Source organism: Nycticebus coucang, chromosome 21 (assembly GCF_027406575.1).
Source record: "Nycticebus coucang isolate mNycCou1 chromosome 21, mNycCou1.pri, whole genome shotgun sequence".
Taxonomy (NCBI): domain Eukaryota; kingdom Metazoa; phylum Chordata; class Mammalia; order Primates; family Lorisidae; genus Nycticebus; species Nycticebus coucang.
In genome coordinates, this window is record NC_069800.1 from 32190383 (window position 1) to 32204987 (window position 14605).

Consider the following 14605-nt stretch of genomic DNA (forward strand, 5'->3'; position numbering starts at 1 on the left):
AGATATTTGCTGCATACAAGAGTCACATCTTCCCTTAAAAGACGAATATAGACTCAGGATGAAAGGATGGTCATCCATTTTTCAGGCAAATGGTAATCAGAAACAAGCAGATGTTGCGATTCTATTTGCAGATACAATAGGCTTTAAACCAACAAAAGTAAGGAAGGATAAGAATGGTCATTTCATATTTGTTAAGGGTAATACTCAATATGATGAGATCTCAATTATTAATATCTATGCACCTCAATTATAAGAGAAACTCTAACAGACATGAGCAACTTGATTTCCTCCAGCTCCATAAGAGTTGGAGATTTCAACACTCCTTTGGCAGTATTGGATAGGTCCTCCAATAAGAAGCTGAGCAAAGAAATTGTAGATTTAAACCTAACCATCCAACATATGGATTTAGCAGACATCTACAGAACATTTCATCCCAACAAAACTGAATGTACATACTTCTCATCAGCCCACAGAACATACTACAAAATGGATCACAACTTAGGTCACAAGTCTAACGTCAGTAAATTTAAAGAAATAGAAATTATTCCTTGCATTTTCTCAGACCATTATGGAATAAAAGTTGAACTCATTAACAACAGAAATCTGCATACTCATACAAAAACATGGAAGTAAGAGATTAAAGATGGCGGCCAAGTAACAGCTTCCCTGCAACTGGACACAGTGAGTCTCGGGAGATAGGACTCCAGACATCTCTGGCTGGTGGGATCTGCCTATAATCATCCCTTTGAGGATACAGGGAGTCAGCAAGGGACTTCTGGACCCTAAGAGGAGGACAAAAACCATGGGAAACTGGCAAGCGGTTGCATGTGTTTGATCGACCTAATCACACCAGCAGACATCTGTACAAGTAAGTACAAGCAGCAGTGAGACTGCAAACCGGAAAGGCCTTACCTGTGAACTGTTTCGGTGTTTTTGGACTTGGCACTCAGTTGAACTGCCTTGGGGAGAGCTTGACCAGCAGTGCGGAGAACTTTGGGCATTCTCTGGGGCCCCAGACAGAGCCACTGAGCTGGGCTGCAGGGAGCAATTGTGTGAGAGAACTGCCCCAGCAAGCTCCGCCCTCAGGGTCCCAGAGCAAGGATTGGGCGGGACCTTGTAACCTAGTGACTGAGCAGCCTAAAGGCAGGGACTGAGCTGCCTTACAGGCTTAACCCTTAGGGGCAGAGTGAGATGGTTTTGGCACAGTGGAGGCTCGAGCTCTTGCCCTGGGTAGAGTGCCGTGGTGGCACAGCTCGTAGCAACCTCAAATTCTTGGGCTTGGCGCTACCTGGACCTCCATAAGATCTATGCTGCAACTCCACACCCACTGGGCCTCCACATGCCCTGACCAAGAACTGCGGGAGCCGCGCACCCCTGAGTCCTCCCTCTTGTGTCCTCCCAGCCTCCACACTGGCCCGCTCATCTGTCCAGGTATACTGGTAGCTGCGTACCCTCTGGAGCCCTCCCTTCCTTCTCCAGTTGCTTGAGATGTCCCATTAAGTTATTAACTTCCTCTCTTTCTGTTTTCTTGAGGAAGGCTTGCAGTGCTATGAATTTCCCTCTTAGGACTGCCTTTGCAGTATCCCAGAGGTTCTGGTAATTCGTGTCTTGATTGTTTTGTTCCAAAAATTTGATGATTTCCTTCTTAATGTCGTCTATAACCCATTTATCCTTCAGCATAACGTTGTTTAGCTTCCATGTTTTTGTATGGGTATGCAGGTTCCTGTTGTTATTGAGTTCAACTTTTATTCCATGATGGTCTGAGAAGATGCAAAGAATAATTTCTATTTTTTTTAATTTGCTGAGGTTAGATTTGTGGCCTAGGATGTGGTCAATTTTGGAGTATGTTCCATGGGCTGATGAGAAGAATGTGAATTTAGTTTTGTTGGGATGAAATGTTCTGTGGATGTCTGTTAAGTCCAGATGTTGAATGGTTGAGTTTAAATCTAAAATTTCTTTACTTGGCTTCTTTTTGGAGGATCTATCCAGCACTGCTAAAGGGGTGTTATAATCTCCAACTACTATGGAAGTGGAGGAAATCGAGTTGCTCATGTCTGTTAGAGTTTCTCTTATAAATTTAGGTGCGTTCTGGTTGGGTGCATAAATATTAATAATAGAGATCTCATCATATTGAGTATTACCTTTAACAAATATGAAGTGTCCATCCTTATCCTTAATTATTTTGGTTGGTTTAAAGCCTATTGCACCTGCGAACAGGATTGCAACGCCTACTTTTTTCTGCTTTCCATTTGCCTGGAATATAATTGACCATCCCTTCACCTTGAGTCTATATTTGTCTTTTAATGTAAGATGTGATTCTTGTATGCAGCAGATATCTGGCTTGAGTTTTTGTATCCAGTCAGCCAACCTGTGCCTCTTTAGAGGACAATTTAAACCATTCACATTAATTGAGAATATTTATAAGCCTTTCGAGAGACTGGTGGACATTTTTAATCCTTTTGTGACTGTAGAAGTTGGAATTTGATCAAAATTTTCTGGGTGAGTTTACTTTTGTGGTGGGGGATTACACTGGTGTTTATGGAGGATAGGTCTTTATGAGAATATCCTGGAGAGCTGGTTTAGTTATGGCAAATTTCTTCAACATGTGAATGTCATTGAAGTATTTAATTTCTCCATCATAAATGAAACTCAGTTTAGCTGAGTATAGGATCCTGGGTTGAAAGTTATTTTGTTTTAGGAGATTAAAAGTCAATGACCATCCTCTTCTAGCTTGAAAGGTTTCAGCAGAGAGATCTGCAGTTATTCTAATATTCTTCCCCTTGTAGGTAATGATTTTCTTTCGTCTGGCAGCTTTCAGAATTTTCTCCTTCATATTAACTTTAGTGAAATTGATTATGATGTGTCTGGGGGATGTGTTATTTGGGTTGAGTCGTGCTGGAGTTCTGAAACTGTCTGCTATCTGTATTTCAGAATCTCTTGGCATGTCTGGAAAGTTCTCCTTCATAATCTCATGGAGAAGAGACTCTGTGCCTTGTGAAGCCACTTCATCACTTTCGGGGATCCCTATAAGACGAATATTGGTTTTCTTTGAATTATCCCAGAGCTCTCTGAGAGAGTGATCTGATTTTGCCCTCCATTTCTCATCCTCTTTGAGAGTTTGGGAGCATTCGAAAACTTTGTCTTCAATGTCAGAAATCCTTTCTTCTGCTTGCTCCATTCTGTTACTGAGGGATTGTACTGTTTTTCACAGATCTTTGAGGGATGCAACTTCTTGTCTCAATGTGTCAAAATCTTTGGTCGTTTGGTCTTTGAATTTGTTTAATTTTTGATATCTTTTGGGTTACTGCTTGGAGTTCTAGTTCAATCTTATTTTCTATCCAGATTCTGAATTCGATTTCTGACATCTCAGCTATTTGTTTGTGCATGGGATCTTGTGGTGTGTCTGCCCCATTGATCCTGGAGGGGGGGGGTTGATCTACTCTGATTATTCGTATTGCCAGAGTTTTTCTGTTGATTTCACCTCATGATTGTTTTTCACCGTTGCCTCTGGCCGTCCTCAGAGTTGGGGAGGTGTCTCTCCAAGATTAGATCCAAGCAGGATCACTCTATTGTTGCTTGATCTTTGTAGGGAGTGACCCTGTGTAGTTCCTCTGGGGCTGCTCCAGCTAGGGAGTTCTGGTTGTGGAAGCAGCTCCGGCGTGTGACACACTCGGATCCAGCAATAGGGCAGGAGGTGGTGCACACAATTCTGGGAGTGCCTGGCACCAAGCGACTTTGGCACAGAGAGCCCAAGGTTCCAGCAGTTTCTGGCCAGGAGAAGAGCTCTGTGTAGAGGCAGGGAGAGCTCCAGAAGGCATGCAGCTAGCAGTATTCCTGGTCAGATGAGCGGGCCAGTGTGGATCCTGGGAGGACTCAGGAGAGAGGACGCAGGGTTGCACAGCTCCCGCAGTTCCTGTCAGGGCATGTGGAGGCCCAGTTGGTGCAGGGTTGCGGCACAGATCTTATGGAGGTCCGTGCAGCGCCAAGCCCAGGAATTTGAGGTTGCTATGAGCTGTGACACCATGGCACTCAACCCAGGGCAACAGCCCGAGGCTCCAGTATGCCAAAACCGTCTCACTCTGCCCCTAAGGGTTAAGCCTGTTAGGCAGCTCAGTCCCCACCTTTAGGATGCTCAGTCGCTAGGTTATTAGGTCCCGCCTGATCCTTGCTCTGGGACCCTGAGGGCGGAGCTTGCTGGGGCAGTTCTCTCATACAATTGCTCCCTGCAGCCCAGATCAGTGGCTCTATCTGGGGCCCCAGACAATGTCTAAAGTTCTCCGCACTGCTGGTCAAGCTCTCCCCAAGGCAGTTCAACTGAGTGCCAAGTCCAAAACACCGAAGCAGTTCACAGGTAAGACCTTTCCGGTTTGCAATCTCACTGCTGCTGGTACTTAACAGTTGCCAGCGTCATTAGGTCGATCAAACACACGCAACCACTTGCCAGTTTCCCACTGTTTTTGTCCTCCTCTTGGGGTCCAGAAGTCCCTTGCTGACTCCCTGTATCCTCAAAGGGATGATTATAGGCAGATCCCACCAGCCAGAGATGTCTGGAGTCTTATCTCCCCAGACTCACCTTGCCCAGTTGCAGGGAAGCTGTTACTCGGCTGCCATCTTTAATTCAATCCCCAAGCCTTTAATGTTTATTGAGATAATTGATAAGTGTGGTAGTGTTCTATTCATCTTATTTTGTGAGAGTCCATTGCTTAGTTTAATGTTTTGCATCAGTATGGAAGCTAGGTTCTGTCCTGTAATTGCCGAGTTCTTACTTTGCCATTGATCCATTGTGATGGTCAGTGTGTAGAATAGTTTGAAGTATTTCCTGTAGAGCTGGTCTTGTTGTGGTGAATTTCTCAATGTTTGTATATCAGTAAATGATTTGATTTCTCTGTTAATTTTAAAGCTTAACTTATCAGGATGTAGAATTCTGGGCTGGAAATTGTTCTGTTGAAGTAGATTAAAGGTAGATGACCATTGTCTTCTTGCTTGGAAAGTTTCATTAGAGAAGTCTGCAGTCACCCTGATGGATTTGCCCCTGTAGGTCAACTGGTGCTTACTGCTGGCAGCTTGCAGAATCTTTTCTTTTGTCTTGACTTTGGACAGGGTCATCACAACGTGTCTTGGAGAAACTCGATTAGAGTTGAGGTGACCTGGGGTCCAATATCCCTCTGAAAGGACTGTGTCAGAATCTTTGGTGATATTTGGGAAATTTTCATTGATAATAATCTCTAGTATGGCTTCCATGCCCCTGGGGCATTCTTCTTCCCCTTCTGGGATAACTATCACTCGTATGTTGGAACGCTTCATAAAGTCCCATAATTCTGTCAGTGAACATTCTGCTTTCTCTCTCTTCTTTTCTGCCTCTTTAACTATTTGAGTTATCTCAAGAACTTTGTCCTCTACCTCTGGGATTCTTTCTTCTGCATGGTCTAATCTGTTGTTGAAACTTTCTATTGCATCTTTAAGTTCCCTAATTGACTGCTTCAGTTCCTTCAGTTCTGCTATATCCTTTCGATATTCTTCGTATCATTCATCTCTTATTTGATTCTGTTTTTGGATTTCCTTTTGATTATTTTCCACTTTATCAGCAGTTTCCTTCATTGTTTCCATAATTTCCTTCATTGTTTTCATCATCTGTATTCTAAATTTCCTGTCATTTCTAACATTTCTTATAGGTGGAATCCTCTGCAGTAGCTACCTCACGGTCCCTTGGGGGGGGTTGCTCTGGACTGGTTTTTCATGTTGCCAGGATTTTTCTGGTGATTCTTTCTCATGAGTGATTTCTTTTATCCATTTCCTTGCTCTAATTTTTTTTCACTGCCTCTTGCTCTTTAAGTTGCCGTGCCTCTGGACCAGGTTTTCTATGAGTCCTTTTGGTACAGAACCAGAGAATTAGAAGGTTGAAGAGCAAGAAGGGAAAAAAGAAAGGATAAAAGAGAAAGAAGAGTGTGTGGGTAAAAGGGAATATTGACAAAAAGAAGAGGGGCACAGAAAGAGGGAGACAGCAATATAAGTGTACAGAAGAGTACTTTGACCTAACCTTAAAAGCCCCTCAACCTCTGATGCCAGGTTGGGTGGTTCCCTTGACGTCAGCATCTCTTTGCTAGCCTGTTCAGACACAGTACCCCACCTCCACCAAGTAGAGAGAAAAGACAAAAATGCTATAAATAAAACCAAAAGAAGCAAACAGAAAAACTTTACAGGATAAAATTGGGGGAAAAAACAAATAACGGGGAGAAACTAGTAAAAATGAAGTTCTAATTGTTGAAAAATACTACAATGGGAAATTGTATTTATACTAGGAAAATGAAGAAAGAAAAGAAAAAAAGGAAATGAAAAATCTATAGGGAAAATGTTGAAATTAAAAAACAAAAAAACAACCAAGAAAAAAAAAACAAAGCAGTATATATCTCTTCCTGAATATTGTCTGGGCAACAGGTGATCTTCTGGGGCATGAGATGTTAATCACAATTCTGATACACCTGTACAAGATGGAGACTGGCGGCCTCTGCTGATTTCTCAAACCCCACAGGATGGAAAACCTGAAGTGGAGACTCTAAATCTCTCCTCAGCCCACGTAAAAGGCACTTTATACTGATAAACTTGGCTAAGCAGTAGCTTTCCCAGGAAAGTGCTTGTTGCTGGGATCACTGCTGAACTGGCTATCAACTTAACCAGTATGCCAAAACCAATCTCGCTTATGCCCCTGAGGGCTAAGGCTACAAGGCGCCTCAGTCCCTGCCTTTAGGTTGCTGAGTCACTAGATCACTAGCTCCCACTAAATTACTAGATCCTTGCTCTGCGACCCTGAGGGCGGAACTTGCCCGGGCACTTCTCCCACAATGGCTCCGCGTGGCCCACAGCTGAACACTATTAGCTCCGTCCAGCTCAGCTGCTCAGTCTGGGGCCCTAGACAATGCTTAAGGTCCTCCGCACTCTTGCCCAAGTTCTCCCAAGGTAGTTCAACTGAGTGCCAAGTCCATAAAAACCAAAGCAGCTCACAGGTAAGGCCTTTCCAGTTTGCAATCTCACTGCTGCTGTACTTACAGCTGCCTGCGGGGTTAGACCCAACTAACACACGCAACCACCTGCCAGTTTTCCATTGCTTTTGTCCTCCTCCTGGGGTCCAGAAGTTTCTCCCTGACTCCCTGTGTCCTCAAAGGGATGTTTATAGAAAAACTGAGGCAAGAGGATTGCTTGAGCCCGAGAATTGGAGGTTGCTGTAAGCTATGATTCCACAGCACTCTACCCAGGGTAACAGCTTGAGACTGTCTCAAAAAATAAATAAATATATAAAGCGTTCTAAATTTATGACCTACATTTTAAGAGTGAGCCCCCAGATGTTTTAAAAATAATAAACACAATTAATCTTTCCTTTAAGGAAAAGGCAAAATAAGTGAGAACATAAATCAGTTTTTGAAAGATAATAATGTTGTAAAGAGAGCCTCTGAAAACAGTTATCTGGAAATATTTCCAAGGTTACATTGTTGCCAATAATGATACTGCCTATTATCATTGATGTATCAATGATACTGCCTATGATCGCACTTATATACAGAATCTGAAATAGATAAACTCACAGAGTAGAGAGGAGAATGGTGAATGCGAGGGGTTGGGGGTTTGGGAAAATGGGAAGAGGAGAGTTAAAGGCATAAAGTTTCAATTACACAGGCCAGGCATGGCTTACACCTATAATCCCAGCACTTAGGGAGGCTGAGGCAGGGGTATCATTTGAGGCCAAGAATCTGAGACCAGCCTGGGCAACACAGTGAGACCCTGTCTCTACAAACAATAATAATAATAATAATGGTAATAATTATTACCATTATTACCATTATTAAAGTTTTAGTTAAGATAAATAAGTTCTGAAGATCTACTACATGGTGTAGGGCAATTTGTTAAGAAGGCAGATCTTATGTTAAGTGTTCTTGCCACAAAAAAAATGTAAAAACAGTCACAAAAATTAAACTAGCAGGAAGGAACTCTGGGAGGCGATGGCTATGTCTATGGCCGTGATGGTGGTGATGGTTTCATGGTGTATACTTACCCTAAACTCCTCAAGATTTATACACTAAATATGTATGGCTCTTTGCATGCCAATTATACTTAAATTACATAATTAGTGGTGCACACCTCTGTAGTCCCAGCTACTTGAGAGGATGCTTGAATTTTGGAGTTCAAGGCCAGTCTGGAAAACATAGCAGGACTCTGTGTCTTTAAAAAAAAAAAAGACAATATTATCTGTACACTTTTAAAACTTGTAAACAGAATTTTCCTGTGTTAAATATCAGCCAAATGAAGAAGAGAATATGTTCTAGTGAGAATATGTCTCGTCCTTCTGTACATCATTCATTTGACACCTGGTATCTCCTCCACTCCCCTTTCTCACCCTGCCCTCCCCCCAGCCTCTCAGCACAGAATAGGAACAATAACCATTAGCTTTCTTAGTGTGTTGGAAGCAGCCTGGAAGATCAACCAAACCAGAAGGAAATAGAAGGAATTGCACTTTTAAGGTCCAACCTAAATGATTCCAAAGAGAAATTCTGTCTCTTTAGAGAGATGCTATCCATTTCTTTTGGTTATAGGCTGTGTCCTTAGATTTTTATTTTGAAAATATTGTTCATTTTGGAGAACATGAGTCCTAAAGAATCTTTTAAATACATTCCTTAGAATTGCATTAACTACATCCTTCAGCATGGTACTCTCTTAACTCAGTGGGTGTTTTTAATCCTGTAAACTCTATATGTTTTCTAATTTATTTTATAATTTTTATGTAATAGTCTTCTATAATACACTGTTTTTGTTTTTAATGTGCCCCTTCCCCATCATCTTAGTTTTATTTTATTTATTTATTTATTTTTGGCCGGGGCTGGGTTTGAACCCGCCACCTCCGGCATATGGGACCAGCGCCCTACTCCTTGAGCCACAGGCGCCGCCCATCATCTTGGTTTTAAGAATAGCTCATTTTTAGCTAAAGAAAGATGAGTACTGATGTGTTAAAAAAGACTTTATATTATGGATGATATTAACAACAAGCTTCATCTCTTTCTCCCATTCTTTTTCTTTCTTTTTTTTTTTTTTTGAGACAGAGTCTCACTATGTTACCCTCAGTAGAGTGCTATGGCATCACAGCTCACAGCAACCTCAAACTCTTGGGCTCAAGCGATTCTCTTGCCTCAGCCTCCCAAGTAGCTGGGACTACAGGCACCCACCACAACACCCAGCTATTTTTTGTTGCAGTTGTCATCGTTGTTTTAGCAAGCCCAGGCTGGGTTCGAACCCACCACCCTCAGTGTATGTGGCTGGCACCATAACGACTGTGCTATTGGCGCCAAGCCACTTTCTCCTATTCTTGAAAGCGGAAGTTTACTCCTCGGCATGAAATACCCTGATCACCCCCAAGGCCAAGATTGTTCCACTGAACCACATACAACTCATTTTTCTTTTTCTTTGCCTATCTCTACTCCCTTTTAACCCCCAGTTTCTCTCCCACATTTCCTATTTTGAATGACCCAAATTTTAGGGCTGCCGTGGCACCATTGACCTTGTCTAATCCAGAGTACAATGTTTTATACTCGAACAATACCACTGTTGGACTTCATCCCCCACCCCTTGTATTGATTAGCTGTAGATATCGTTGATTTCCATGACTTATTGGGAATTCTGTGGTGGTTTCTCTTAAGAGTCATGAGGAAGCCAGGTGCAGTAGTTCAAGCCCGAAATCCTAGCACTCTGGGAGGCTCAGGCAAGAGGATTACTTGAGATTAGTCTGAGCAAGAGCAAGACCCCATCTCTACTAAAACAGAAAAATTAGCCAGGCATTGTGGCAGGTGCCTGGAATCCCATCTACTCAGGAGGCTGAGGCAGGAGGATGACTTGAACCCAGGAGGTTGCTGTGAGCGAGGCTGATGCCATGGCACTCTACCCATGGAGACAGAGTAAGAAAAAAAAAAATTTTTTTAAGAGTTAAGAGGAAACTACAGAAAAGATACTTCACTTTAAGATAAGATTTTTCTATCTGATAACTTCAAGCTTGGGTGATACTCACACTGAGACATTTTTAAGATCCAAGAATTATGCTGAGATTTTAAATGTTAACAGATTCACATAGGTTTCTCACTTACATCATCATAATTTATTGAGCACTCTTATTGTGTCAGGCACTGTGATAAGCATTTCAATAGATGACCTCATTCCATTCTCACAAAATCCCTAGGACTAAAGATTGGCCACATCACATAGAGGCAACACATGATGGCCCAGGCAGGTGGAGTATCCTTCTCAGGAACACACAGTGGCAGATGCAGAGTGTGGTCCCAGGTGGTCTAACTCCTAAGCCTTTGCATTAAAATCTCTACCTTATGTCCAGGCTCAGTGGCACACACCTGTAATCCTAGCACTCTGGAAGGCCCAGGCGGGTTGAGCTCAGAAGTGTGAGACCCCTATTCTCTACTAAAAACAGAAAAACTAGCCGGGTATAGTGGCACATGCCTGTACTCCCAGCTACTCGGGAGGCTGAGACAAGAAGATTGCTCAAACCCAAGAGTTTGAGGTTGTTGTGAGTGATGATGATGCCATAGCACTCTATCAAGGGTGACAGAGTGAGACTGTGTCTCAAAAAAATAATAGTAGGCTCAGCACCTACAGCTCAGTGGCTAGGGTGCCAGCCACATATACCAGAGCTGGCGGGTTTGAACCCAGCCCAGGCCTGCCAAACAACAATGACAACTGTAACTAAAACAGCCAGGCATTGTGGTGGGTGCCTGTAGTCCCAGCTACTTGGGAGCCTAAGACAAAAGAATCGCTTAAGCCCAAGAGGTTGAGGTTGCTGTGAGCTATGACACCATAGCACTCTACCCCAGGGCGACAGCTACCTAGGGTGACATAGTGAGACTCTGTCTCAAAAAAATAATAATAATAATAATTAACTAATTAAATAAAATTCATATCTCGTATCAAGACCTCATTTCTAGTTTTCTGAAATGAGTTGGCAATTTGAAAATTACCTAAAAAAAAAGTCTGTGGCTGGTCAGGGCCTTTATAGTATCTTGATCTGCTTGAATTTTTCAATGTTTTCTATGTCTCTGGATAATAATTTAAACATTTACTGTACTTTAATTTACAGGCCCAAGAAGTTAATATTAAAAACTTTCAAACAATATTGGTTTGTTTTTAAAGACACATCTATAGCCTACTTTAAAAATAAGGAGCTTGAGCACGGAGAACCAGTAGAAAAACTAAACCTTAGAGGTAAGAGTACTCCACACCTTGCTGATTACAAGCAAAGCCATAGCACTCTACATGAAGTGAGGTTTACTCCTAGAGGAATCATTAGATATCTTCTTTTCCACATGGCAGCCTGCTTGCAGCTCCTCTACCTTATGGAGGGTGGCCCTCGTTGCAGTCTGGTGAATGTGGTCACTCGCATTCTGCTGCCCCATCTTACTCGATGTATCCAGAGTCAGGGATGTGGTGGTGATAACTGGTGCCCATAAATGTAGCACATATGCCATACATTGTAAGATCCTGAAAAGCTTCCTGAATTCAGAAACAGTTCATTTTTATTTCAGCACCATTTTGCTGTCTATTCGAATTTCTGAAAGTCACCATGAGTAACTCTATTAATTGAAATATTTAATTAAGCAATGCACTCAACTGTCATCATTGTGACCATTAGATAATTCCCTCTGCTTTGATTTATTTTAATATTCATATTCATAATTGTTCCTTTGATTTAGGATAGCCAACATCAACCTGAAATATGAATTCCACTGGTTTCTCTTATTTATGAAAATCATAAGAGAGGGCCAGGCACAGTGGCTCAATCCTGTAATCCTAGCACTCCGGGAGGCTGAGGTGGGAGGATCAGTTAAGCTGAGGAGTTTGAAACCAGCCTAAGCAAGAGCAAGATCCATCTCTATTGGTGCCCATAGCTCAGTGGGTAGGGTGCCGGCCATATACACCAAAGCTGGCGGGTTCGAGCCCATCCCAGGCCAGCTAGAACAACAATGACAACTGCAACAACAACAAAAATGACTGGGCGTTGTGGTGGGAGCTTGTATTCCCAGCTACTTGGGAGGCTGAGGCAAGAGAAATGCTTGGGCCCAGGAGTTTGAGGTTGCTGTGAGCTATGACACCATAGCACTCTACCCCAGGGCAACAGCTGTAGACTCTGTCTCAAAAAAAAAAAAAAATCCATCTCTATTAAAAATAGAAAAAGTAGCCAGGCATTGTGGCAGGTATCTATTACAACCACCCAGGAGTTTGACGCAGGAGGATTACTTGAACCCAGGAGTTTGAGGTTGCTGTGAGCTATCATGATACCACTGCACTCTACTTGGGGCAACACCATGAGACTATCTCAAAAAAAAAAAGAAAAAAATCATTTGTCTTTATCTGTGTTAATTGTTCACACATCCTTAGTTATACTTTAATGACTGTTATCCACTTGCTCCTTCATTTTTCAGAAGAGAAGCAAATCTGGGGGAGTTGTGTTCAAAGTCTTCATTTTATACGCACACTTGATATTTACCTAACAGATTCCTCAGTGCCCAGTCCTGTCTCTGTCTTTTGCCTTTCAGGCTGTGAAGTTGTGCCAGATGTAAATGTAGCAGGGGGAAGATTTGGAATCAAGTTATTAATCCCTGTTGCTGATGGTATGAACGAAGTTTATTTGAGATGTGACGATGTAAGTAAAACCAGAAAAATGTTCACCTTCATGAAGCCTAAAAAGCAAAACCTATAAGATGTTTTCTATAATTAGAGCATGGTTGTGTCAGCCAGCTGTTGCTTTGCAACAATCACAATGTAACAAAATCCCAGTGGCATTCAACAATAAACATTTGTTTTTGAAAGATCCCCAGATGGGGACGGTGCCTATGGCTCAAAGGAGTAGGGCACTGATCCCATATGCCTGAGGTGGGGGGTTCAAACCCAGCCCCAGCCAAAACTGAAAAAAAAAAAAAAAGAAAGAAATATCAAGATCCCCAGATGGGCTGGGAGTGGAATGATCACCAAGGGTCCTCAAACTACGGCCAGCAGGCCACATGAGGCAGTGTGATTGTATTTATTCCCATTTTGTTTTTTTACTTCAAAATAAGATATGTGCAGTGTGCATAGGAATTTGTTCATAGTTTTTGTTTTTTTTTTTAACTATAGTCCGGCCCTCCAATGGTCTGAGGGACAGTGAATTGGCCCCCTGTTTAAAAAGTTTGAGGACCCCTGATTCTAGGCTATTGTCAGCAGGTCAGATCTGCTTTGAGACACAAGTTTCTCAAGACCTTGCCACAGGTTGACCTGATTTTATTTATTCTTGATCCCAGGCTGCCTGGGGGAAACTTCTGGTAGTGATGGCAGGTGAGCAAAAGGACAACTAAAGCCTAGGCTTAAAATTGATGTCACTTCCACCCACATCCATTGGGCAAAGCAGATCACATGACTCAGCTTGATGTCAAGGGCCTGGAATTGCATTCAGTTACAAGGCAAAAAGTGTGGATCCTGGGAGTGCGAAGAATTGAGGCCAGTATTCAATGTACCACACCCACTGTTGGGCTGAAGAATTCCCCCTCCTATTCACTTCTAGAGCTCAAAAATGAGCATAGACAATAAAGAACAAAAGAAACCACTACTAACTTGTTCAGTTCCCGTAATGGCCCTGATGGCTACTTTTAGATTGGAATCTCTACTAAGGATAGACCAGCAAATGAATAATACAGAAAATCAGTTAATGATTTCTTCACGCTATTTTGTTTTGTCACTGAGATCAGACATGATATGAAACTGGAAGGCTCTCCAGTAGCTTGGGGGTTTGCCTGTCTGTGCTTCATGGCACTCTTTGGTGTCCTTGGATCATCTTTAAATGCAAAGTTCTCTGCGTGAAATTTATCAAAGCCAGCATTCCTGTCCTGTAGATGCCTCTTTGCATCTAGAAACTCAGCACGAGTCTCTAAGGTTACTGTTGGGTGTTATATGAGGTGGTGAACAGGCAGTTAGAACATGTGCCACTTCACAATCTTTCCTTGCTTGGAAGGTGATAGTTTTTTACTATCATGGAGAAGAAAGCCAAATCCTGCTGTTTAGAGTGGGGTGGTTTGCACTTGAGCTTGCTTCTCAGCCCATGGGTTTTGCTACAGGAGAATCAATATGCCAAATGGATGGCTGCCTGCATCTTGGCATCGAAGGGCAAAACCATGGCAGACAGCTCCTACCAGCCAGAGGTCCTCAACATTCTTTCATTTCTGAGGATGAAAAACAGGAACTTGGCATCTCAGGTGGCTTCAAGTCTCAAAAGCATGGACATGAACCCAGAATGTTTTGTGTCGCCTCGATGTACAAAAAAACACAAGTCTAAGCAGGTACTGCTAATCTTCTTGGGCAATTGCTTGCAGTAGATTCTGTATGTTCTGAAGTAAAAGGATAATTCCATCTGATTAATGCCATCATGGTGAAAAACTAGTTGATAGAGAAGGTTGACTACTGAGTATTAGATGATGTTATGAAATTATCGTTAATATTATTAGAGGTGACTGCACTTGCTGACTGGACATGATGATATACCCAGATTGAAGTTAATTTTGAAAAAATTACTTAGTCCCCACAAATTGAAAAT

At 42.3% G+C, this 14605-nt stretch overlaps 1 protein-coding gene across 1 annotated transcript in view; it reads left to right on the plus strand.

Moving 5' to 3' along the window:
• Positions 1 to 14605, plus strand: part of FERMT1 (FERM domain containing kindlin 1) — a 63993-nt gene that overhangs the window by 36479 nt on the left and 12909 nt on the right. Inside the window, exons 10-12 of the mRNA XM_053574552.1 lie at positions 11123 to 11247; positions 12579 to 12685; positions 14130 to 14351. Coding sequence (XP_053430527.1) covers positions 11123 to 11247; positions 12579 to 12685; positions 14130 to 14351 — 454 coding nt within the window. The remainder of the gene's footprint in view (positions 1 to 11122; positions 11248 to 12578; positions 12686 to 14129; positions 14352 to 14605) is intronic.